The following is a 26324-nucleotide window of genomic DNA, read 5'->3' as shown; positions in this document are numbered from 1 at the left end:
AGTTTTGATAGCATTGGATTATATAATTTCTGTGACTCTCAGTGTTTTGGAGTAGAATGTCCCAAACTATAAAATCTTTTAAAAAAATTATAAACTGTTTAGTCATCATTCTCAATTTTGGTATTGGTTCCATTTTTGAAAATTGGAGTTTTTTTGTTGACTGGCTTTTTCCCCACCCTGTATGTAAACTATCAAAACTGAAGACAAAGGGAAAAATGAGTGTTGACAAGGATGTAGAATAACTGGAACTCTCAAACACTGCTAACAGAAATGTGAATTGAGGTTGAATATATTCATACTCGATGATTGCAGTCTCACTCCTAGGTATACCCCCAGTAGAAACGTGTTCGCGTGTTCACCAACAAATACATACAGGAACGTTCACAGCAGCATTTGTAATTGTGAAAACTGGAAGATGCATCAGTGGTAGAATAGTAGATTGTGGTGTATTCTTACGCTGTTGGAATTCTAAACAGTAATGAGAATGAATGACCAACAGCTAAATGCAATAATATGGATGGATCTCTCAAACTTAACGTCACATAAAAGAAGTCAGATACAAGAGAATGTATGTTAAGCTGTTAATCTATCACATTAGATGTCATAATAATGGGTTATCCTTGGTGGGAGTGGGGCTTGGTTAGTGATTATCAGAGGGCTCAAGAGGGCTTCCAGAGGCTGGAAAAGTTCTGTTCTTGCTCTGCATACCGGCTTTGGTTTTGTGAAAGTTCATTGAGCTCTATACTTAGAATATATATATACTTTTCTGATGTATTTTATGCTTCTATGAAATTTTTTTAAAATAAAGGAAACTCTTAAGTTTTGCAAAATCTGCACCTATAGTTTTGAGAAGCATGTATTCTTTATTTGACAAAGAATTAACATCATTTTAATTTAATGTGGGTGATTATGTAATAGATTCTGTCACCTTAATTTTCCAGTTTTTCAATATCCTCTACAGCATTACTTGTCTTTCAGCTTTGTTTCCTTGAGGTGGTGGTGGTTATAGGGCAAGGGCACATTAATATTTTGTAGTCATTATTCTGAAAATTGAAAACATTTATTATAATCTTGCCTTGTAGTTTTTGGCGTTTATGAGGTTATTATGAAAGAAAACATTTGATTCGTATTATGAAAGCTAACACTGAAATCCAAACCATGAGAAAATTGTTCCTCATAACTGACTTCCTAGTAGATTTTATTTCTAATGACTCACCATTTTGTTTGGACCACTGTACCTTTTCTCAGGAAATGACGTTAAGAGAATAATTTCCCATAAAAAAACTGAACAGCCTAATATGTAATGTTTAAATTTGGCATTTTGTGTAACGATTATCTTTTAGTTTTGAATTTCACAGATAACGGGGGGAAATTACAAGTTCTTCAGCTGTCTTTGAGATTTCATGTTTTTGAAATTTTACTGAAAAGAAGTTGTAATCTGTAGATGTACTAAGTAGTCCTTATATTAGATGTTACGTTAATTAAGTCCTGGCAAGGATGAGGAGGAACAGCTGGCACTTTCATATTCTGCAGGTGGGAATGCAGAGGAAAACAGTTTGGCAGATTCTTATAAAGCTAAATGTATATTTACTGTATCACTCTGGAGCCCCTGGGTGATCAGTCCTGGGTATTTGTACTATTGAAATTAAAATTAAAATCACAAAGAAACTGATATACAGTTGTTCACAACAGCTTTATTTCTGATAGCCACAAGCTGGAAACAACCCAGATGTCCTTCAGTGGGTGAACGAATAAAGAATTTGCTGTACAGTCTATACAATGGAATACTATTCAATGTAAAAAGCAACTCACTATTGATACATGTAACACTTTTCATGAATTTCAGAGACATAATGAGTGAGACAAACCAGCCTCAGGAGGTTACATTCTGTTCCATTTATTTGACACAAGGCGTAGCACAAGAGACTTGGAATGATGAAACTGTTCTCTATCCTGATTGTCGTGGTGGTTACACATGTGTTAAAATTCGTAGAATTGTATACCAAAGAAAAGTTACTTTTACTGTATGGTAATTTAAAAAATAGTCTGTTTTTATTGTGATCCTTGAGTTTTTTTACACCTTTTATTTTACATATTTATCTAACAGAAAGAAATTGTTAAAATTATTGAGCAGTCTGTTTAACTACTTCCAGAGCCTTATGTTATGTAATTGTTAAAAGCCATAGTTAATACTACATCCTTCCTAATTAGTAGAGAGGTGGAGATGGGGAGGAATGGCCTCTATCAAGTTAAGAGTGTATAACCGAATGTTTTATTTAATGGCTTTTCCTTACAATCACTCTGTAGAGTACATGAGACTTGTTTTTTTAAGTAGGTTAAAAATTTACTAAGCTAGTGAAATGTCACCAACTTTACCTTGTGCATTCATCTAATGATAAGGTGATAGACATAAAGATGTGCAATGAGAATATGGCTCATGATGTTGGTCTTTCATCTTGTTTTCTTGCTCTTGCTATCCCTTATCTTTCTTCTTTTTTCCATTTCTTCCATATTCCTTTAACTAATTTCAGTGAGGAAATGTTTTTATGGAATAGGAAAGTCAGATGGGAACAGTGTTTTCATATTTCCACAAGAATTCTGTGTATTTTCATCCAATGGGAGTTAAAGCCAAGTAACTATTGAACAAATAAGTTTATCAAGTACCCCCTGGCATATAGGTGATTTAACAGTGAAGGAGCCCAAAGTTCTCCTCCTTCATTAAGTTTACATTGTCATGCACTGGGGAGTGAAGAGGAACAGTATTATATTTTGAGGAATTGATTCCCTCCTTATATGTTTTAATCATCTTAATGTCTGTCAGATTATAAAGCTTGTTGAATCCATTCAAATTTTTACCAGATTTATAAAGAATAATTATTTCTTAAATTCTACATATATTCTCTATATTTGTATTAGGAAAGCGTATTGGCTTTGGCATTCCAAAATTATTGAATAGTGTGATAATTATAATAATCACATAGCATTGGTGAGTAGACTATATGTCATTGAATTTGTAGTTTAGTAGGTTTTGTTTTGGTAAGTAGAACAACATTTACATGACTAAAAGCTTTCTTATGAATTATGTAAGATGATATAATGCTTACAGACAGATGGTATCAAATATTTAAGAAAATACTTGGTGAAATATATGGCTTATTGTTAAAGTTTTTTCCTTTTTTTTTTTTTTTCCCCAGGAGAAATCTCAATTACTTTTCCAATGCTTACGCAGCTGCGGTGAGTGCTGTGGATCCTGATGCAGGAAATGGAGAACTTTGTATTAAGGTTCCATCAGAGTTGTGGAAACACGTTGATGGTAAAATACCAAGACTATATTGACTGTGCAATACAATCATGGTTTACTGACTAGAACCTTTACATGAAAATGATGTCAAAATTGTAAATTGAAATAATCACAAGTTGGAATCTTTTTTTCCCCCTTAAGGACCACAGGCTAACAGGAAAATAGCAATCAAGGAGTGTGACAAAAAATCAACTCACTTCACTGTTTTTAAAGTGAAAGTTATTAAAAAAAAATTAGAAGATGAATGGAACAGTTTATTGAGATTTCAGAATCCACACAATATCAAATCATTTTAGAATGATAGCATTTTATAGCAGGAAGGGTCCTAAAAATCATCTGGTTTAATTCCTTTCTTTTACAAAAGAGTCATCTGAAGTCCAAAGAGAGTAAGTGACCTCCTGAAGGTCATTAATTAGTAGTAGACGCAACGCCAAAACATCTACTTTGCATGCTTTTGAGCATAGTCTTACTATGTCTAAATTTTTATTTTCTTGAATATATTTATAGCCATTATAATTATTATGTATAATCTTTTGCCTACTTTTACTTCGCCTTATAAAAATTAATCGTGATAAGGAAGTAAAAGACATTTTGCTTTGATTTTGCTTATTTTTGGTAGTTTTTGTGGGGGGGGGATTATTTTAGGGGGAGAGGTTTGCCCAATTTAGGGGACAGGCATGGAACGTCTTCATTATGTTCAGAGATTGGAGATAGTGATATGGTTATAATGTTTTGGGGGGAATTAAAACAACATTTAACCTTATTATGAAAGCAACACATTTATTCTATAGAAATCAAACAAGACAAAAATTAAAAAACATAATAAATAATGCATAATGTAAATCTTGGATAAGTTTTCCATCTGCCCCACCTTTCACTTATTTACCTACTCCCTGAAGTCAACCAGGGTTAACTCTCTTTGGGGGAATGTAATAAGAGAACAAAAATTTTTTTTGTCAATCTTTTTATTTTAATTTTTTAATTTTTGGCTTCTGTGTCCTTTTTAAAAAAAATAAATTTATTAACCTGACATTGGTTATTAAAATTATATAGGTTTCAAGTGTACAATTCTATAACATATGATTTGTTTATTGCATTGTATGCCCTCCACCCATAGTCAAATTTTCTTCCATCACCATTTATTTAACCTGAAAAGTAAGTTTTGAATTAAATCTAGAAGAGAAAGACTTAAGTGTCCAATGTGGGAGTTTTGCATTTTTCTCTTTAGGCAGTGTACCATTGTTGGGAATGAGGACATGGCATAGCCAGAGCTACATTTTCGGAGAACACAGCAGTGACTAGAATTGAGTGGAGCCAAGGACACCTGTTGACCTAGGTGGAGGGATGGTGAAAACCTGAACTAGGTTAAGTAGTGTGGTTTTTCATGTAAAACTGAGCTTTGGATTCCCATTTTGTGTTCAGTGTAAGTATGCTCTTATTACGTAGACCACTAATTATATATTTATGTATCAATGTATGTGTGTATTTATTTGTTGCAGAATTAAAGGTCCTAAAGATACACATCAATTTTTCTTTGGATCAGCCAAAAGGAGGTCTTCATTTTGTGGTACCCAGTGTAGAGGGAAGTATGGCAGAGAGAGGTGCTCATGTTTTCTCTTGTGGGTATCAGAATTCCACAAGGTAGATTATTAATTCTTATATATTTCAGTTAATTTTATTTTCAATTGTACTTTTTCTGTGTAAATACAATGCACATATTTAGTATAAAATGGGAAATACCAGTTTTATCCACCCAACTTCTTCCACCTCTTTCTTGTTCCATTAGTCATTCTTCCTCAACCTTATGTCTTTTCTCTCTCATTTGCAAGTCTACTGTTCTGAAATCATCTCATTTCTTTTATTTTTTAACTATATATTGAAGTAAAACATAAAAAAATTACATAAGTTGTATGTAGAAAGTTCAGTAAATTTGCACCAGTGAACACATCCATTTAATCCACACTCACATCAGGAAAAAGAACATTACCAGTATCTCAGAGTCCCCTTCCCACCCACTTCCTTCACTACCTCCCTACCTGATACTCTCCTGCCAAAGGGTAATCACTTTTCTGATTTCTAAAATGCCATAGATTAATTATATCTGTTTTTAAACTTTATATACATGGAAGCATATGCATTATGCTCTTTTGTTGAACACTGTGGTAGTGAGATTTCGCTTCATTGTGTGTAATTGTAGTTCATTCTCATAGTTCTGTAGTTCACTACATGTTATTGAAATATTACTTTATGGTATGTATTTTCTCCTCAGATTATTAACTCCTCCAAGTCAGGGGTGATATCTTATACTTCTTTGTGTTGCAGTGCCATGTACAGACCCTGGCACCTAATAAAACCTGATCTGAATTGATAGAACGTCAGCTAGAAATTTATGTATGGCATTACCAGCACTGTTTGAATGTATACAATGCATTCTCCAGAAAAGCAGTTTTCTAGCTTACAAAATAGATTCTGATTATTAATTGTGTATTTTAAAACTTTATTACAAGCCTTTTTAGTTTCTGGAAATGAATGCTACATCAAAACTGACTAATGTGAATATACAAGTGAAACATTTTTAATTTAAAAATTGCGAACTGAGAATTGCTTACCCCTTTTTAGGGTTTGAACTGACAGTACCACAAGATATATTTACTTAATATTGCCAGATAATATTTGGAAACAAGATTCTGTCTTTAATCAAATTCTTTCAAGTTGCACAGTAAAAAACTTCAGTAGTCAAATAGCTAAAGTTTCTTTTTGTAGCTATTTTATGAATGTTAAAAAAATTTATATGTGGGGGAAGCAATGTAGGTTACACTTTCAACATATTTTTTATACTGTTGATCTTTTTTCTAGATTTTGGTTCCCATGTGTTGACTCATACTCTGAATTATGTACATGGAAATTAGAATTTACAGTAGATGCTGCGATGGTGGCTGTTTCCAATGGAGATTTGGTGGAGACGGTGTATACCCATGATATGAGGAAAAAGACCTTCCATTACATGCTTACCATTCCAACAGCTGCGTCAAATATCTCCTTGGCCATTGGACCCTTTGAAATACTTGTAGATCCGTATATGCATGAGGTATGGCTTCTTGCTCCTTTCTCTCCTTTCACCCTTTCACTCCTGAGAAAAGAAGGCTATTAATGAAATACTAAGTTTTTCTTAATTCTTCTTTTAACTGTCAAGATTATCATTTGAGAGAGAAGCCTTCCTTTTCTGATATGTAGTTAATGATGTGAATTCCTGAATGAATTCCTTTCAAAATGTTATATTAAAATTTCAGATTTTTTCCGACAGAGGTCTTTGCATTCAAAAGAGCTTCAAATATATTTTGATTAGAGTATATAGGTTAATTTCTATAACTAATTCTGTTCATTATTAATGTCATCTCTTTGTGAGGCATATGTTTATGAATGTCACAGTGTCACCTCTGGATCTAAAAAAGTGCAGTTCAGGATTAAGGAGCAAGATTTGTTCTCACTTCACAACGCAGAGGAAGAGAGTAAAGGATGGCAGGGTTAGAAGTCTGGTCAGCAAACTCATGAAGTCTTCTCCCAGTTTCTCCCATCCCACATCTTACAGCAAATCACTTATCAGTTGATAGGCCAACTAGTGCTTTTAGGTCTCCCCAAGCATGAGATTGCTTGCAGTTAAAAAGTAATTCACTGGTTATTGACCCTCTTGGCTACTGTACATGTTTAAAGTAACACTTGAATGAATCTCTTACTTACTGTTCTTTATGTTTTCAATTTTAATTACTTTTATTTTTAATATAAAGCTTATACTGTGACCACGTATATCTCAACAGTATTTCTTTGAGTTATGTGGGCAAAAATGAGGTCAACCAGGTTTAGGCTGTTAGTTCCTTTGTCTGCTTTTATGTTTGCTTTCTTGAAATTCACAAGATTTGTGAAATCACTCATTGAAAATATTCAAGGTATTTTGTGAATGGTTTTGCTTTTAAAAACTATCTTGACAGTGTCTCTTGAAAGTGTATTTAGTGATAAGATTGGCAGTGAATTTTATTATCTTTGGTAAATTAATCAACTTTAAAATCAACATTTGATTAGTACCTACTTTGTATTTTGGAAAAGTTTTTTTCGCATGCTGAGCCATTGGATGAGAGAAAGGAAAATCAGGCATTTTTCTCGAATCCTTAGAGCGCATGTTTTAGTCTTTTTCTCTCAAATAGTTTTAATTTTTGCCCCAATATCAGTAGATTTGCTATCCTGTAGATTTGTCTGAAAGTGAATTCTTTCTTTGATGAGTAGTTTTTCATTTTGTTTGTGTACCAAGAGGAGTATTAATCATGATGCAGTTTGGGCCCTGCCCATTAATAATACACAGATCTTCATCCCTCACTATTTTGGTAGTCTTTAATCTGTTCTTTTGTAATGCTGTCAGAACAATAATTTTTATTATATTTTTAAACTTTCCTTTCTTCCACAGTCCTGCAGAAGTCAGAGCTCTTTAGCACGGCTTTCAGGATCTTCTAAAATTTGACCCTAATATTCCTTTCCAGCTTTTTTCTAATACTTTCCTATTTGTGTTTGTTATATTCAATATAGATAGTTTACTTAGAGTTTCTTGATCATACCTTATTTCTTCCTATTTCTGACACTATTTGGGATGTCCTCTTTTCCTCTCCTTCCCTATCAAACTTTTGTCCATTTGAGAATATTAGCTCAAATTCAGTCTCCTGCCTGAAACCTTGCCAGGTCATTCTAGCAAGGGTGACCTCTGTCACTGTCGATGCCTTTCATTTGGCACAGAGTTGTAAATTGGGACTGTGATCATTGGTGTGTCGTGTCCAAGGTGCAGTGTAGCCTAATAAGAAAATCAGAATTACTGTTTCTATTGCAGGCATTTCTTTTCTCCTAGCAAGCAATAAGCTTCCCGCAGCTTTCAGTATGTACATGAGATAGTAGAGGAAGACACTACAGTAATTTTTCTCTACGTGCAGTAGAGGTAGTGTGACTAACATTGACTGTTAATTGTTAACATAGTACTATGACATGTCCAATATTCACTAGGTTAGATATTTATGAATCAGTGGTAGGTCTATAGTATATAAGTCTTAGAAATTTAAATCTTTTTTGTATGCATATGCAGAAGAATTTTTAAATATTGTCAAAGTAATCTCTAATTTCACAACAGCATTTTCTTTCAGTTCCATGAATTTATGAAAAAGAAAAATATATATCTGTATGAACATTTATCTGTAATTGAGATATTTAGGAAATTAAAATATAAAGTTAACTTATTTAGTGATCTTCCTTGCTTTTATTTTCAGGTTACTCATTTTTGTTTACCCCAACTTCTTCCATTGCTTAAACATACCACTTCATATCTCCATGAAGTTTTTGAATTTTATGAAGAAATTCTTACATGCCGATACCCATACTCTTGCTTTAAGACTGTATTCATTGATGAGGCTTATGTTGAAGTGGCTGCTTATGCTTCTATGAGCATTTTTAGGTTGGTATTTCTTCAAATTTGAAATGCTTAATTAGGGTAATAATGTGAAGAAAGGTTATTTTAGGATCATTTTTAGGATATGTTTTGAACTTTTTTCTTTAATTTAGATATGGTTGGCTTTGTAGAAAATCTAGTGTTTTTAAAATTTAAAAATGTAAAAAAGCATAAAGAAGAAACTTTTAGAATAACCCAAAACATTCATACTATTTCATCCAGAATTAACTGACATTAATGTTTTACATATTTCTTTAAAATCTTTTTCTGCTTATGTAGTTTAAAAAAAATCATACAACTTACTTTGTGAATAGCTAGTGAGAGATTTTCTTAGCACTATTTAAAAATTTACTTATATTGTCAGAATTTTTTTTGTAAGAAAAAGAGAACGTTATTTTCATTTTCTTTCTTTTTTTACCCTCTTTACCTCTCTCCCTTTTCTATTTCATTCCTTGAAAAGTTTCATATTTCGAAGTTTTATGAGTCAAGGTCAATCATTTTACCCTATCTGGATCTAAATTTTCTCATCTATTAAAAGGGGATAATACTTCCCTCGCGTTCTCCAGAGTGTTGCTAGAAGGATCCTATGGGTCAGTGTATATGAAAGTAAATGATAGAGCACAAAAATTTAATAGTTGTTATTTGGAAAAGATTACAAGAGCCCTTCATAGGAGGATTAGTTTTTGATTAACATACCTGACTAATGATGCTTCCCCTTATCCCACCACCCAAAAGGTATATATACTTTTTATGGAAATCAGTGGGAAACATTGCAATCCTTGCTTTAAGAAAAACATGTCAAGATTATGGATTTCAACTATATTTTGGAAAGATGCAAAAGCTCTTTGGGAGAATATTCTGGTTTTTCTCTTTTATGCCTAACTTAAATTCTGTTGTTTTAAACATATAATAATTGTATTTTGACTTGGTAATTATTTCCTGGTTATAAATAGCTGTCTCTTAAATTCCAGCACAAATCTGTTACACAGTGCCATGATTATAGATGAGACACCTTTGACTAGAAGGTGTTTAGCCCAGTCCTTGGCCCAGCAGTTTTTTGGATGTTTCATATCCAGAATGTCTTGGTGAGTAATTTCAAAATTTACAACTACTGAGGAGAAGAATCGAGAAATTTTGTTTTTATTTTCTTTTCCTGCAATGTAAGCTGACCTTTGTGCTAACTGCAGCAGTTAATTTAAAAGACAGTATTCTCTATATATTTAAAGGAAAATAATGAATATAAACTTCATCCTAAATTTTTGGCCATGAATTCAGTATAGTAAGCTCTGTCATTTGCAATAAGATTAAGGTAAGGCTTTTGATAGCAAAAATTTCTTAAAAAACTGAGTGATTACTGTAGATAAAAGGACTTGATTGTACAGAAAACTATAGTTTGAATTCTAATGTTAGTGCTCAGTGCAGTTGGTAACGCTCAGGATAATATTTAAGGCAAAATAATGGTCCTCTGCAATAGCAATAATGACATAGGACTTTTCCTACTAGTGCCTAGCTTTGTGCTAATTTACTTGAACTATGTAAAACATAAAACTTTTTATTTTCTTTTTGATTAACTTGAGAGTGAATTTGAAACCCCCTTAAGATTATAATTTATAACAGTGACCATTCTATGCTATAAATAGTATGTGATATTGTTTTTCCCCCCCTTGTTGGAGAAGAGAGGATAAAGCCTCTTGATTTGTTTTAAATTACATACTTTCACTACAGAATAGTGCCTGAAACATGGTAGGCAAAATGTTTAAAAGAACAAATGAATGACTGGATAAAGGTCTAAATGAATGATGTCAATTGCCTTTCGTCTTGAGAAACTAAAAAATTAAGTAATTAAACTTCAGGTCTTAGAATCCCATTGATGATTATGCATGGGATTGGTAATAATAGAATGTAGACTTTAAGAATTCAGCAGTACAGCCCTAGCTGGTTTGGCACAGTGAATAGAGCATTGGCCTGCGGACGGAAGGGTCCTGGGTTCTCTTCCGGCCAATGGCATGTACCTTGGTTGCAGGCTCAATCCCTGGTCAGGGCGCGTGCGGGAGGCAACCAATTAATGTATCTCTCTCACATCGATGTTTCTCTCTCTCTCTCTCTCTCCCCCCCCTTCCCTCCCTCTCCCTCTCCCCCCTCTTCCCCCCCCTTCCATTCTCTGAATAGCAATGAAAAAATATCCTCAGGTGAGGATTAAAAAAATAAAAAGAATTCAGCAGTACAGTTCTGATTACAGGCAGGGATTTTTTAGAAGCTGACTGTGTGGACAGAGCTGGGTGAGAGGGAAGCAGCACTGCTGGAGCAGAACACAAACACAGGCACATTGTACTTGAACTAAGACTGTGCAGCGGTCCTACAGTTAAAGGTGATGTACAGAAGGCACTAGGAATGAACAAGCAGAACTCAGCTAGAAGAAGTGGGAAAACCAAATAATTTGTTAATAGCTTTTATTTTCTTTAAGGAACAGAAGTACACACTATACCTGTTATCTTCCATCTTATCTTAAGAATTTTTATGATTAAAAGTTCACATTTTTACTTTCTGCTTAGGTCTGATGAATGGGTACTGAAGGGAATTTCAGGCTATATTTATGGACTTTGGATGAAAAAAACTTTTGGTGTTAATGAATACCGCCATTGGATTAAAGAGGTAAAAATAACTAGGTCCATTATCCACTTAGAAGTCAATAAGATATGTTAGTGTTCTCCTGGTTTCAAAATTGCATTTCCTTTATTTTTAACAATTGTAAAATACTTACTGTTATTTGAAAGTCTAATTTTTTTCCAAAAAACTGAGAATCACTATACTGAGAAAGACTAATGGTCTATTTTATCCCATTTCCATTGTCAGTGTTGGCCTCTGAAGACATTTTTTGCTAAGGAAGAATACTTAAGCTCCTTAAACATCAAGTTAGTCATTAGATATATTCCAGCTTCTCATAGTCGTTATTTTAATGTATCTCTCTGCTTCCTAAATTTGTTTAGACTTACTGTCCAGGTTTTGGAGTGAGATTGCTTTTCAGTCTGCCTCATACCTTTACAAGCTTTATTACTTTGGTTAATCTTTCCATGCCTCATCTGGGTAAGGAGAGTAGGATTAGTATCTACCCCATGGTCGAGGATTATGAGACATCATACATGTAATATGCATGGTGCCTTGTACATAGTAAGTGCTTATTGTATGCTGGATAGCCCTTCAGTGCATTTATGCTCCTGTTATTCTTAGTCTTTTTCCTATAAAGATTTGGCCCAAAAGACAAAAATCAACTGTATTTTGCCTAGCCCATTCATGTACCTATGCATTTCAATCATGCTTAGCTTCTTTCTTCTAAGGTGGAAAGCGTTTAGCCTTTAAAATCCTTATTAAATAGACCCCTGCATTTTTGCCCTTTTCTAATTTTATCTTCATCATCCAAACCTAAACTTGAATAAGCCAAAAGGTAAAAGATTTCAAACATTTAGAACTATAAAAGAATTCCTGCAACTAGAACTGAAGAGTCCATTCTTTATTTCAAAAACTATTAATGCAGGGAAGTGATGTACAGCACTTACCACGTTCTGGGCACTGTTATAAACATTTTATAAATGTTAACCATCTTAATCTTCCTAAGTACTCTGTTATTATCCCCATTTTACAGATGAGGAAAGTGAGGCACAGAGAGGTTAAGTTATTTGGTCAAAGTTGCACAGCTAGTAAGTAGTAGAGCCAGGATTTAGACCTGGCTTTCAACCACTTCACTATGATTTTTACCACTTCTCTATTCTGTGTGTATACTATTTAAACTAGTCATGATTTTTCTAGCACAGTTGTGTTTCCTTTTTTTTTTTTTAATATATTTTTATTGATTTTAGAGAGAGGAAGGGAGAGGGGGAGAGAGAGAGAGAGAAACATCAATGATGAGAGAGTCATTGATCGGCTGCCTCCTCACGTCCCTGACTGGGAATCAAACTGTGATCTGGATCCTAGGCCGATGCTCAGCTGTTGAGCCACTCCTGGCTGGGCATCCTTTTTTCACTTAAGCTTTTTTTTTAACTTTGATGTGTATCATATTGGAGAAGGGTTTTAAAATGTTGATTCCTGACATAATTTTATTCCCATTTCTTCTTTATTGTCTAAATTCTCCATCAAAGCAAAATACAGAGAAGGAAGAAATAAACTTAGAAAACCAGTTAGAGAGGTTGGGAAGAGCCATTGTCAGCCCTGAAGTCACAAAGTAGGCAAGGCTTGTAGGCTCTGTCACTCAGCCATCTGTGTAGTCTGCTTTGTTTGTAAGAACATAAATTACTCTCCAAATACATTTAGTTTGTTTAAGAAATTTACATTCTAATTCCAGGAAATGAGAAGTCACAGGTCAGTTTTAAACTTATATGTAAAAAAGTTTTCACTGACTCCTTTTTTATATCTTTTTTAGGAGCTGGATAGAATAGTGGCATATGAACTGAAAACTGGTGGAGTTTTACTACATCCCATATTTGGTGGAGGAAAAGAGAAGGATAAGTATGTTTATTGTTCAGAAATGATATTATAAACCTTGTTCTATGGGATCACTCTTGTAGGATCATTTGTATGTGTGTTGAGGCCCACACAGACCAAAGAGGTAGTAATAATAGTAGGTAATAATATTGAGGCCCAAACCCTGGTAATCTTCTCATTACTCCTTTCATTACTGTTTTTATTGCATGTGATAGCTATAAGTGGATTTAAACTTTTAAAGAACTTAAAAAAATATGCTTTTCTTTTTTCCATTTTAATTTTCTAATGCTACTATAGCATACTGTTCTCATAAAAGTTTAAAAATTTAATGGAAACTGATAATTATTTTAAGTCTGAGTGAATAATTTCAGTATCAAGACATCCTACCTGTACCTATTTATTTAAATCTTTGCCTATCTAGATTCTTATTTACTCTTTTGTTTTTATGTCCTCTCACCTTCCTTCCCTTCTTTCTCTTTCTCCCTTACTGTCTTTTAGCAAGTACTGTAAAGGAGAAGCCACATACAGCAAAATAAGGGTGCTGGCAGGGATCCTTACTTGTTCTAGGGTCCACGGATTCCCAAAGGGAATGTGGATTGAATTGAATGGGAAGTTTTTAATATTTTCACTAACTATAAAGAGAAATTTTACATTTTCTTTAATTATGAATGCAGACAGTGTTGTGACTTTGTCTGCAGTCGATGTAATGGATACTTTGCTGTTACATAATTGCTAGTAGATATTTGAAACATTCGTTGTACTTGTAACTTCCTCAGAATTCCTGCAGTGGCCCGCTGCTAGGTCTTATTTAATGCACTGAAAAACTCGCACATATATTGGTGTATCAGAATTTTTTAAATATTTTCATAACTGCATTTCATTATAATTGGTTTTCTTTGTAATTCTGTAAATTTCATTTTGTGCATTTTAAACTAGTTTCTCATATGGGGTCTATAAAATTAACCAGACTGCCCAAGTGTCTAAAAGCACAACAGCCCCGCCGGGCGTGGCTCAGTGGTTGAGCGTCAACCTAGGATCTGGGAGATCGAGGTTCGATTCCCGGTCAGGACACATGCCTGGATTTCGGGCTCAATCTCCAGTGGGGGGCGTGCAGGAGGCAGCCGATCAGTGACTCTCATCATTGATGTTTCTCTCTCTCTCTCTGAAATCAATAAAAAGACATATTTAAAAAGATAAAAGCACAACAAAGGTTAAGATACTTGAAATTGTATAACCAGGAGCCCTTTTTTGTTGTGGTCACTGAGATAAGATTAAGCCAGTGGAAAAACATAGGAATTTGGAGTTAGACAATTGGATTCTTTATCATTATTAATTTTGGTCATTTAAGAAAATTGCATAATGTTTCAGAGAGAGTGTGTATGTGTTTTAATGTGTAAACTGACAGTGATGATTCATGATCCATCTTAACCAGGTTGGTTGTGAGATTATTTGAGACAAATCTTCATACATAGTACGTACTCACTCATTAATTCTTTCACTTTCTTCTCCGGGCTGCCTGTTATATGGCAGTTTCCCAGCATATACTTAGAGCATTCCCATCGTGTGAAAATAGCTTGGTTCTGCCCATTTATTTAGTTCTTGTATGTTTAATTTTTAAAATTTATATATAAAAGCAGCACATGAATACATGCTCTTTTAAGAAATAGAAAACAGGACAGTTTAGAAGCTTATGGAGTAAAACATAAAACATCCTTTTTAGCCCCTTTTTGCCACCCCTCACTCCTACCAAAACCTCTCCTTGGAATCAGCCACGATTATAAATTTGTATATTGTCTTTCAGTATATGGACCTTTTTTTGTGCCTTTATTTATGTGTATATCACATTTATAAAATGTAATTCAGTTATTGTACTAGACTGTATCTTTTAATTTACTGCTGATCTCTTAAATTTTTATATAGCCAGTCTGGTCTTAATGTCTAGATTTTTCTTTTGGAAGATTTTCCCCACCCCTAAATTATGGAAATAAATTTTTTCCTTTATTTTCTTGTAATACTTGTTTTTGTTTTAGACATGTAGTTCATCTTGATTTTTTTTGTGTGTGTATGTTTCCTAGTCTTTGTTGCTTTCATACTAAGGAAATTGCTAAGGTATTCCTATGAAGTTCTTGATTTATTGTCTTGATGTGGCCATGAAATATACTGTTTACTTAGTATTTAAATGTGTCATGTTAAGTAAATCTGTTTATTTGTTTAGTCCAGCATCCCATCTACACTTTTCAATAAAACATCCCCATACACTCTCCTGGGAGTACTATACTATGTTCCAGTGTAAAGCTCACCTTGTGATGAGATTGATTGAAAATAGGATCAGTATGGAATTTATGCTGCAAGTAAGTATTAAAGTTAAGAACTGAACAATTATAAAGAAAGATCTATCTGTATGTGTATAATCTGAATACTATTCTGTAAATAGGGTCAGGGTATCTTGGTTTAAAATGTAGAATTCCATTAGTCATTAGCTGTTAGCCCACTTAGACCTATGCTTTTTGTTTGTCTTTCCTCAGATACTGAATGGGTATCAGTACTTGACACACTTAGTGCAGGATTATTGTGAAGGTAAAATTAGAACGTGAGGATGAAAGTAAAACCTAACTTATGCATACAATTTTGTGTTCAGCATTATTTAGAATATTAAGGATGAATTGCCATTTAGAAATGTTTTCAGTAGCAAAAGGCAAACCTAACTAAAATATGTTTATATTTGTTTTTGCTAAATTCTGCCATGTATTGTAGGTAAGTTCTGGTGTAAATTGTTGAGATAGTAGAAACCAGATGTAGTAGAAATGTTCAGCTGGTTTTTTTTCCCATTAATTTTTCCCCCTCTAACATTCTTAGAGGTAAGCAAAAAAAGAACTTTTTAGTAATCTTTTTTTAAAAAATTTAAAATTTGCCCTAAAATTAAGTTAATCCTCTGTCCTTCACCTTGCCTTTAAAGAACAGAAATATTAAATGAGAGGTGGTCCATCAAGAGCCAGTTAGCTTTTTGGAGTGCTATAAATCCTATTGGGTGTTCTCAACTTCTTAAATAATGTTTAGTTTCTACGTAAAGCTCATAGCATAATAAATTATGGGTGTTATATGTTATTCTTATTACAATTCTTAAAAACAGTATTTAATGTTGGGCCAAGACATTATTAAAATTCGATTATATTTAGAGGAAGAATGGATTTTATTCTGGCTATTTAATTCTGTGCATGCTTCTGTCTTTAACTAGAACACTCTATATAGTAAGATGTGTAATTATTGTCTTCTATAATTTTGTATAATAAAGTTATCAAACTTTACAATCAAAGTGGTTTAATAGAGAATTGAAAGCAATGCGTATTATGTTACTAAAGGTTACAAAGTTACTAAATGACACTTTCATCCTTACAGGTTTTCAATAAACTGCTAAGTTTGGCTAGTACTGCTTCATCTCAGAAGTTCCAGTCACATATGTGGAGTCAAATGTTGGTTTCCACATCTGGGTTTTTGAAATCCATCTCTAATGTCTCTGGCAAAGACATTCAGCCGTTAATAAAGCAGTGGGTGTATCCTTTTAAATAGCAATTCAACAGGGGGTTGGGGGTGGGAGTAAGATTATATGTGTAAGGGGAGAGAGGTAGACGAGGGATTTGGGGGATGAAAGGAAATAAGAACTATTTCTATTTCTAAATAATAGTAAAAATAACCAGGAACTGTAAATCATTTCCTGTAAGGTGTTTACTAATAATTGAGATCTCTCTCTCTCTCTCTCTCTCTCTCTCTCTCTCTCTCACTCTCACTCTCACTCACACACACACACACACACACACACACACACACATCTATACTATTTGTAAAGTTTGGAATATTTTGCAGTAGTTTTCAGTGTGAGTACAGCAATAGGCTTGATGGTAGGGAGGTAAATAATTCACCAGACAGGCCTGTAGGATTACTCGTAATATCCAGTGGTCTGGTGACTTGTAGATGTGGTTAGAGGTTGGCACAACTTGATTGATATCTTGGAACTTTTTAGTGTTTACATTTTCTCATTTCACTATATTAACAACCCAGTAGAGTGGTTTTACTTCTTTCAAAACAAAAATTTCTTAATATTTCAGAAATTCTGTTCAAATCTGGGGAAACATTTTTCACAAGGATTTTGAATACTTTGCCACCTGCTTTACAATGAAGTATGCTTTCAAGCTTTGAACTGGTGGTAATGCGTTCGAAAATTATTACTACCAAGTGAATAATTTGTTTAGTACATACTCATTTCAGTATGCAAAAAATCCTTTATAGTTCTTCAGAGACCAGAGTGGAGTGGTAAAATTTTATGGAAGTTTTGCATTTAATAGAAAACGAAATGTCTTGGAATTGGAAATAAAACAAGATTATACATCTCCTGGAACTCAGAAATATGTGGTAAGTATTTTTTCCAAAATGGTCTTTTGCATTACTTCCTCCCCAATTACAGTATAGGAAGGGCTTATGGGTGGGGATCTAGTTAGAAGTTTCATAATGAGATTTTGTTTGCAAAGAATGATATTGAGCAAATACCAAATGTTGCTGAAGGGAAGGCAGGTTACAGATAGAGATTTCAGGGGATACAGATTCTTCCAGTTCTCCCCTCCTTTGGCACCAATTGCCTTTCTCTGACTCTAGATACACATCTTGTATAGTATTATTTTATATATTGATATATATGCCTGTGCCCGTAAGAATACATATTGGTATTTTTCTAGCACTACCTATGAACCGTATGCTTCTTTTTAAAGGGACCACTTAAAGTGACAGTGCAGGAGTTAGATGGATCCTTCAATCACACATTGCAAATTGAAGAAAACAGCCTTAAACATGATATACCCTGCCATTCCAAAAGCAGAAGGTAGGCATTGAATCATAATTATAAATTGAAGTTTATAGTTAAATTGTAAGTCTCACAGATTAAAATGCCAAAATAAAAATTGTAATGTACACCTAATTTTTTAGGTAGAGAACATGTTATCTAGTATCTTTTTTCCCCCTCATTTTGCTTCAGGTTATTACCAAACATCCTTTATTTGCTTTGTGTTTTTGACAACATTTTTATCCTTAGAATTAAATAATTAACTTTACAATTTAGGTTTGAGAATCTTTATTTTGTAGGGGCAGGAGGAGATGGAATTGAAGTTTGAGTTTTGAGAGCTAGGAAAATTCAAGGCAAATTGCTTAGTTTTATTCTTATTAGTCTTATTGGACGAATATGTACAGGAAGTATTGGGGAAATGATCATTGGATATAAAGGAAGGAGCTGAATACATATGTCAATAAAGCCCCTGCATCTTCTACACTATGTGTCTTGTCCCTGTATCACCATGCCCTTACAGAACATTCCTGTCTTCCAAAGGCATAAAGCCATTTACATAGAAAATGTCCAACTGTTCATCTTTTATTTAATATAGTTTTCTTTATTACTTTTTAAAAACTCAGACATTAGAAAGTACTCTGAGTAGTGAAAGATGAGAATACTTTTTGGTTTGCTGGAGTAATGTGTAGTAATACCAGAATTTCAGGAACAGAAGTCTCTACTCGTGACTACATTTAGGTCATCACACATGAGAATGTCGGTTGATTTTGACAGCATTCAGGGAACTTGATTCTGGAATCTCCCTGTAATCACTCTTTCTCTGTGAAAATGCTTTCTTAGTTCAGAGTGAAATCCCTCCCTTCTTTTTATCCTTTCTACCTTTGACATTGGGAATACCTGATTGTTACCCTCCCTCTAGCATTTCCTCAGTTTTTCCCCCTCTATATTAGCAGTATGTCATCTGGTATTCTTTGGTGTGAGGAACACAGGAAGACTGTTCTCTGTTCCTGTTTTATTTGTCTCATCCAAGTTATTAATGTATTATCCAGTAGATTTTATGATTCAAGAGTAATTTGCATGGAAGCACTTGCTTTTGTTTATCTTAAATCTATATATATTAATTGTACATTGATTAGTGGTGTTAAGATGTGTTATATTTAACCACCTCATTTTGTACAGGACAATAGCTGGCACATACAACACGTGTTCAGAATGATTCATGTCTCATTTCAAGCCTGGTTATATTTTCTTTTTTTATAAAGGATTTCTTTATTGATAGCTCTCTTATCTTTTCTATATAAAACTGTAGCTTACCAGTTCTTGGGAATATGTTTAAAGTTGACATTTAATTATATATATATATTTTTTTTGTTAAACTGTGATTGCAATGACATTTCAGTATCATTTGTTTCATTCCTTCAGCTTCAAAACAGGTTTTGTTGTGGTTAAATTCTATTACATTTACTATTTCTTCTTCCTTAGGATATCTTTCAAATGTTGCGTGAAATCCTTAACTTGAATTTTGGCTGCTCTTTATCTCCTTTCAGAAATGGAATGTCATAATTTCAAACTTCTTTTTTCTTAAATGTAGGAATAAGAAGAAAAAAATTCCACTGATGAATGGAGAGGAAGTTGATATGGATCTTTCTGCAATGGAGTAAGTTACTTTAGTTTAAGGACATAATGTTTTCTGCATTCTCATTTGTCCTGTTTTGTAAATCTTAAAGTATATAAATGTCCTGAAATTAGTACTTTTAAAACTTTTGAAAGGCAATGGAACCTTATGCTAAAAACTAATCTTACATAGTCATATACAGCTAGGTACTACTTAGCCATAAAAATGATGAGAAATACTGCCATTTGTGATAACCATGGATGGACCTTGAGAGTGTCATGCTAAGTGAAATAAGTCAGGAAGGACAAGAATCATACGATTTCACTCATATGGGATATAAAACAAAAAGCAACAAATGAACAAACAAAACAAACAAACTCAGGGATACAAACAACTATGTGGTGGTTACCAGAGGGGAGAGGGGTGGGGGAGGCTGAAGAGGGTCAAGGGGTCAAATACATGGTGACGGAAGGAGACTAGACTGGGTGGTGAGTGCACAGTACAGTGTACAGGTACTGTGTGGTAAAGTTGTGCACCTGAAGCTTATATAGTGTTGTTAACCAGTGTAACTCCTATAAGTTAAAAAATAAAATTAAAAGATAATCAGAGAGGAAAAGGTAAATCTAGCCTGGCCCGGGGACATTAAGAGGAAATATATGGTGGCAGTGAGGTGAGCACAGTCTTGGCTTGGGCAGCTTTCGTGCTCCCCTGCTGGCCTTTAGACCAGTGCTTCTCAAGCTGTAACATGCATGTCAGTCACTTGGGGATCTTCTGAAAGTGCAGTTTCTAATTCAGCACTGTTGGTGGGTCCTGATAGTTTGCATTCTTAATGAGTTCTCAGGTGATATTGATTCCCTTTGTCTTTGGACAAGGCTTCAGGGTACTTTAAGGCTCCCTATATTTGCAAAACACAATTTAAATATCATTATTTTAAAGTTTTATGTGGTAATATTTATTGACAGTTTTATTTTTAAATATAACTCAGATTTTTTGTTCATTTGTGTTGTTCCTGTATATTTTTTATAAAACATCTGTAGTTATTTACTAACTTGGTTGCCAAATATCAACCAGTGTTTATATACCATTTTTATAATTTTTCCATATCACATGCCTTGGCTATACTAAGCACTCAGTGATATTGGATGAATTGAATTAATATTTCTGGTGGTGTTCCTTTGATAGAAGTGTTTACATAGATTAGATTGTTTAAAATGTGCTTGTTACTTTAAGAAGAACATGAGAATAAATTTGTGATATGCCTTCGAACTATGATCTCAGAACTTGCTGTTTGAAAGAGGTGATGATGAGTCTAGAATTTAAAAAATAAAGTATTAAAAGTCAGTTAAACAAATTAATTTATCAGAATAATTAATTTCTTAGTCACAGACTGATTTCCAATTACTTGACTACGGGAAGTGACATGAAGGAACTTGTTCTCATTTCCCCTTTCACATCATGTAATCACAAATCAGAGTCCCAAATTCATAGTTTCCGATGGAATTTCTTTGTGACAACTATCTTACTATCCTTGGAGATCTTTTCAGCAAGATTGATATAGATGGAAATTGTGTTGAAGTTGAAATATATTAAACATTATGAAAAAGTTGTCAGTGGGATTTAAAAAAAATGAATACATAAAACTCCAGGCATCCTTGAATACTGTATGTAGAGGAGAATCTGATTAATAAATGCTTTGGTTTTATTTTGTGAATATGTAGAATTGAAGAAACAAATAAAAAGGAAAATTTTTCCTTTCTTTCAGTGCTGATTCCCCTTTGCTGTGGATCAGGATAGACCCTGACATGTCAGTGCTGAGGAAAGTAGAGTTTGAACAGGCCGATTTCATGTGGCAGTACCAGCTCCGCTATGAGAGGGATGTTGTTGCACAGCAAGAGTCCATCTTAGCCTTGGAAAAGTTTCCCACTCCAGCGTCGAGACTTGCCCTCACTGACATATTAGAGCAAGAACAGTGCTTCTACCGAGTAAGAATGTCAGCTTGCTTCTGCCTTGCAAAGGTGAGATTGCATACAGTAGAAAGAATACAAGATTGAGATCGAGTACTGCATATTTAAAAAAAACAGAACTCTGCAAATGAATTAAAAACAAATTAGAATTCACCATAGTCTTCCATTTTACTTGGTAGCTGGTCCCTTGAAAGCTTTTTTTTCTCTTTTCTTTTTTTTTTTCTTCTGTTTTTTTGATCCTCACCAACGGATATATATTTTTTTAATTGATCTTAGAGATAGAGGAAGGGAGCAAAAGAGAGAGAAACATTGATGTGGGAGAGGAACATTGATCATTTGCCTCCCATACATACCCCGCCCAGGATTGAACCCACAGCCTAGGTATGTGCCCTGACCAGGAATCGAACCTGCAACCTTTTGGTGTATGGGATGACACTCCAACCAACTGAGCCACCCAGCCAGGGCTCCCTTGAAAGCTTTTGCTAAAATATTTTAGCAAGACTGATTTGAAAGAAACATGTTTTGACCTGAAAATAGGTAACGTACTAAAATTTTATGATTGTCAAACTGAAAGATTTTAAAACCAAAGAGAAGTTTTTACCATTGTATTGTTACCAGACGGGGTCTGGACCCAGAGCAGGTCTGCCTCGGGCCGGCCAATAGTGTGTGGGTTCTTGACTTCATGCGGGAAAGATTTCATAATAAGTCCAGGTGATTTGAGGGTATGTTTATTAAGCTGGGGACAGTGAAACAAAGGAAGGGCTTAAGGGAGAAGAAGCAACAAGAGAGAGCCTGAGTGGGGCTGCTTTGACTCACTGAGAAATAAAAGTCGCAGTAAAAGAAGTGAACCAAGGTGGGGCTGCTGTTAGCTCACTGAAAAATTAGAGAAAAAGGCTGGCTTTGGGGACAGGTTTTGGGGGTAAGCCTGGGATGAGCTGCCGCTGCCCTCTGCTCCCCTGGTTGCAAGTCTCATGGGGAAGAGTTTAGGAGAAAGAGAGCAGAGATACGAGGCATGGGTGTGCTCTAGCCAGAGCTTGCCATGGGCCCTTTGTCTTGAGGCTTTTTATCTTTCTATGACTGGCTGGGAGGTCTCAGGGGAGAGTCTTACCTTGTGATTCATTAACTGGCATAAATTGCTCAAATTGTTTGGGCCTTATTTAATGACTTTTGTCTCAGTTTCCCTTATTTTACTTGTCAAGGAATGTCCCTAGCTTTTTATTGTCCTCCCACAGTATTGACTTGTCGACTACATTGTTTAAGGAAAGAATATATTTGGTAATAAATTCCTCCATTTGAGATTAGAGTACATGAAATCAGTTCATCTTAACTATCCCACTGTGGTGATCGTTTCATGTTGGTTAGGGTGTAGTAATCAATGTTAGTGATATGTAATTTTAAATGATAGGTTTTATAATTTTACATGCTGGGAAAGGTAATTTATTAGGAAAACTAAATATTTTTCTTCAGATGCAAAAAAACTTTGAAGGTAGAATAAATGAAAACCAGAAAAATGCAGACAAAAATTGGGCCAGAAATACTGGATTCTGAGTATCTAAAAGGCATCTTGATGATAGGTTCATTCCCAGTTTGTGACTCTCTTGCCTTCCTCACTGCTAAATTCATTTGTCCAACATTTCACCAGATTATAGTGGTTTAGATTTGTTTTATCTTTAATGGTCACTGGTGAGTAGTTGGATTCCTACCCTCTACCCAAGTATATGAGGGAAAAGATTATTTTCTTTGATAATCATCTGCTAAGGATACAGTTTCATTGCTTTTATAAAGATCTTTTTGATTCTTGCATGCTAAATTCTTAGCAGATCCATAGAATTATGTTAAAGTTAGTTATAATTTTCTTTTCAGACATGATTTTTATAGACACTAAAAGTGTCAATAGCAAGATACATTTTTTTTTGGTAAGCATCCCTGCAGACTTAAATGGTAGCATTGTACTTTGTTTGTTTTTCAATTAGGGTAGATTTTAAAACCTTTAAAATCCATGGTGATGTGTATAGCTGATAAATATAAAATGTTAGAATTAATCTTCCTAAATGGAAAAACACAAACCTATTTATAACGGAAGCCTCTTGCAAACGTGTTTTCTTAAAATGTAAAGAATACTCCAATTTCAAAATTAACTTGTAGAAAATAATTATAAGTGTACATAAGAATTTAGGAGGGATACTTTTGTATATTTTCTTAGAAATGATAATAGAAGGCTAAAATGTATTAGATTTCTGAGAATTGAAGTTGAAAACTAATCCAATTGCATTGCTAACTTTTAGAAAGCTGTTTTATTTATTTAAAAATATGTTTGCTGTGGTGATGGAAATTACTTTGTTTTCTAATTTTATTTGCAGATTGCAAATTCAATGGTGAGCACATGGACAGGACCACCAGCCATGAAGTCACTCTTTACTAGAATGTTTTGTTGTAAAACTTGTCCCAACATTGTGAAAACAAACAACTTTATGAGCTTTCAGAGTTATTTTCTACAGAAGGTATAGTTTACTTTCCAAATTTCTTATGATTGTTTTATGCCACTATCTGAATATCTCAGTTTAACTTGGAGACTATTCAAATAATAGATGTGTTTACTTTCTTCTAGAAGGTTTTGCCTTTGTTCTTTTTTTGTTTTTAAATTTTTTTCCAAAATTTTAATTAAGGGATTGCTCATTGATTTTATGAGCTGTGGGAAAGTAACTTGCTATCCACATTAAAACTAAAATAAATAGAAATGGATAGTCTGAATTTCGGGCTGGTTACATGGTGGGTGGAGGTATAGGTAAGTCCTTCTAGAAAGTGGACAGCATTCTGAGTCAGAGACTACTCACTGGCAGTTTGTACAAGGACAAGTTCTTTAACCCTCTAAGCCTCAATTTACTCAGTTGTAAAATTTGCCTTTTTTAGAATTAAATAAGATCAAGCATGTGAAGTGTTTTAGATTATATTTATCACACAGTAAGTTTTTTATAAACAGTAATTTAGAAAGTGGTGGTGTAATGGAGTCACTGTTTTAGGAAGGGATGTGAGGATGGCAGGGTGGTCAGCATTTGGGCAATTTTAAATCATTTGTATAATTTTTGGAGTAATTTAGTAATGAAGGCAGAGATAAGATGAACTAGATTGTACTAGAAGGAACAGTGAAGTTGAAAAAACTAGCGAAGCCTATTCTTTCCTGGTTTGGGGGTGAAGAGTATGAGAAAGGAGATATGTTGAGGATAAAGTAGGGCTGAGAAAAGGACATTTTGGGTTTGTTTTGTTTTGGATAGAGGGAGGAAAATTTTGAGGCGTATTTGGCACAGTGAAAGGAACCATTGGAGAGGGAGAGATGAAATATTCAGTGGAAGCCAGTAAGTATAAAAAAGATGGAGTGACTTCTGAAGGTATTAGTAGTGGGTGGGACACAGTAGGGAGGTTAATTAAAGAAAAGATAAGAGCCTGCCTTTTTTTCTGAGGCAGGTGGAAAACAGGTTAAAAGTAAGTGAAATGATAGATGTTGAGGGAGATGTTAAACAAAGTGAGATTTATATACAATAGAGGGAAAAGTAAAAGGATTACCTGGCAACATTGAAGATACCTGCTGAGAGTGGAAGTCATGATACATTTACAGTGAATTTCATCAGTAGAACACATTCGGGATGGTTTGAGGAAAGTCAGTAGTGGTGTGGCCAGAAAAGCCTGTGGGATCCAGTTATTTTATTTTTAAGAACTGAACATTTGATAATACATAAACATATTGCTCAGCTCTCTATTGCCATTTCACTAATTTATGGTATAGGAAGCAAGCTAATTTCTGTGTCTACCCAATATGTCCCCTTCTTTATGCCACTGTGCTTCCATATTCATATTGAAATATGAAAGTTGTGACCCATTAGTGAGGGCGTCATGAAATCAATTTGAAAGTTTTTATTTGTTTTTTAAATAAAGGAAATTAATAGGCACTATCATAATGCAACATATGTAATGAGGGTAGGTATAAGGTATTTGGGTTTTATATTTTAGTTTGTAAACATAGCATTTAAGTGTGTGTGTTAGGTTGGAATGTAAATGTATTTCTTACTGCGTGTTGGAAAATCTATACTTTTAGACCAGTTCACCTTTCACGTAACACTTTTAGTGGCAGAAAAGAGAGATAGTTAGTGCCTAAATCAAACTTGAGTCCTAAAAGGGCAGAACAGGCATAGGACAGATACTGCTATGGAAAAGAGCCCTTCCTCAGTTCTTACAGCATAAATACTGACTGTTGCTACAACACTGACTGTCCTATTGCTAATGAGCTTTCAAGCAAGCAGAGGCCGCCACATCCTTTTTGCCCCTCAGCGTACATGTATAATTATTTTTAATCAGGATAGGGGATAGTCCAAATTTCCCTATGTACTGGGCACTATGATGTCTATTCATCTGTAGTTCTGCCTTGAGTTTAAATAGCTTTATTTTACTAGTAGAAGTCACCACTGCGTAAGTCAAGCTTCCACCTCTTTAGAAAAGTTGCCTGTGAAAATCTGGGAAAGAGAATATTAGGCTGGATTTCATATAATTTAGCATTTTTCCTTAAGCTGAGATGGGGTGGTATTGGAGAATCAGTGTCTTCTCAGACTGATGATTGAACTGTGTGCCTCCAGCCACTATTTCACTTAATCCTGAAAAGGGTTATG

At 34.3% G+C, this 26324-nt stretch overlaps 1 protein-coding gene across 2 annotated transcripts in view; it reads left to right on the top strand.

The window, feature by feature from the left end:
* TAF2 (TATA-box binding protein associated factor 2) overlaps positions 1 to 26324 on the top strand; it is a 57899-nt gene that overhangs the window by 5968 nt on the left and 25607 nt on the right. Inside the window, exons 4-17 of one of the 2 annotated variants that reach the window (XM_087825373.1) lie at positions 3195 to 3313; positions 4801 to 4942; positions 6158 to 6389; positions 8602 to 8786; positions 9752 to 9865; positions 11333 to 11432; positions 13195 to 13280; positions 15472 to 15607; positions 16653 to 16807; positions 17549 to 17663; positions 18017 to 18126; positions 19679 to 19744; positions 21465 to 21717; positions 24027 to 24167. In XM_087825373.1, coding sequence (XP_087681499.1) covers positions 3195 to 3313; positions 4801 to 4942; positions 6158 to 6389; positions 8602 to 8786; positions 9752 to 9865; positions 11333 to 11432; positions 13195 to 13280; positions 15472 to 15607; positions 16653 to 16807; positions 17549 to 17663; positions 18017 to 18126; positions 19679 to 19744; positions 21465 to 21717; positions 24027 to 24167 — 1954 coding nt within the window. Of the gene's footprint in view, positions 1 to 3194; positions 3314 to 4299; positions 4725 to 4800; positions 4943 to 6157; positions 6390 to 8601; positions 8787 to 9751; positions 9866 to 11332; positions 11433 to 13194; positions 13281 to 15471; positions 15608 to 16652; positions 16808 to 17548; positions 17664 to 18016; positions 18127 to 19678; positions 19745 to 21464; positions 21718 to 24026; positions 24168 to 26324 lie in introns of those variants that run through there. The other variant, XM_016207762.2, reaches the window with a different exon arrangement.

Source organism: Miniopterus natalensis, chromosome 16, assembly GCF_054644295.1.
Source record: "Miniopterus natalensis isolate mMinNat1 chromosome 16, mMinNat1.hap1, whole genome shotgun sequence".
Classification (NCBI taxonomy): domain Eukaryota; kingdom Metazoa; phylum Chordata; class Mammalia; order Chiroptera; family Miniopteridae; genus Miniopterus; species Miniopterus natalensis.
Note: the sequence above shows the minus strand (reverse complement) of the source record. Positions and strands in the feature narration are given on the sequence as shown.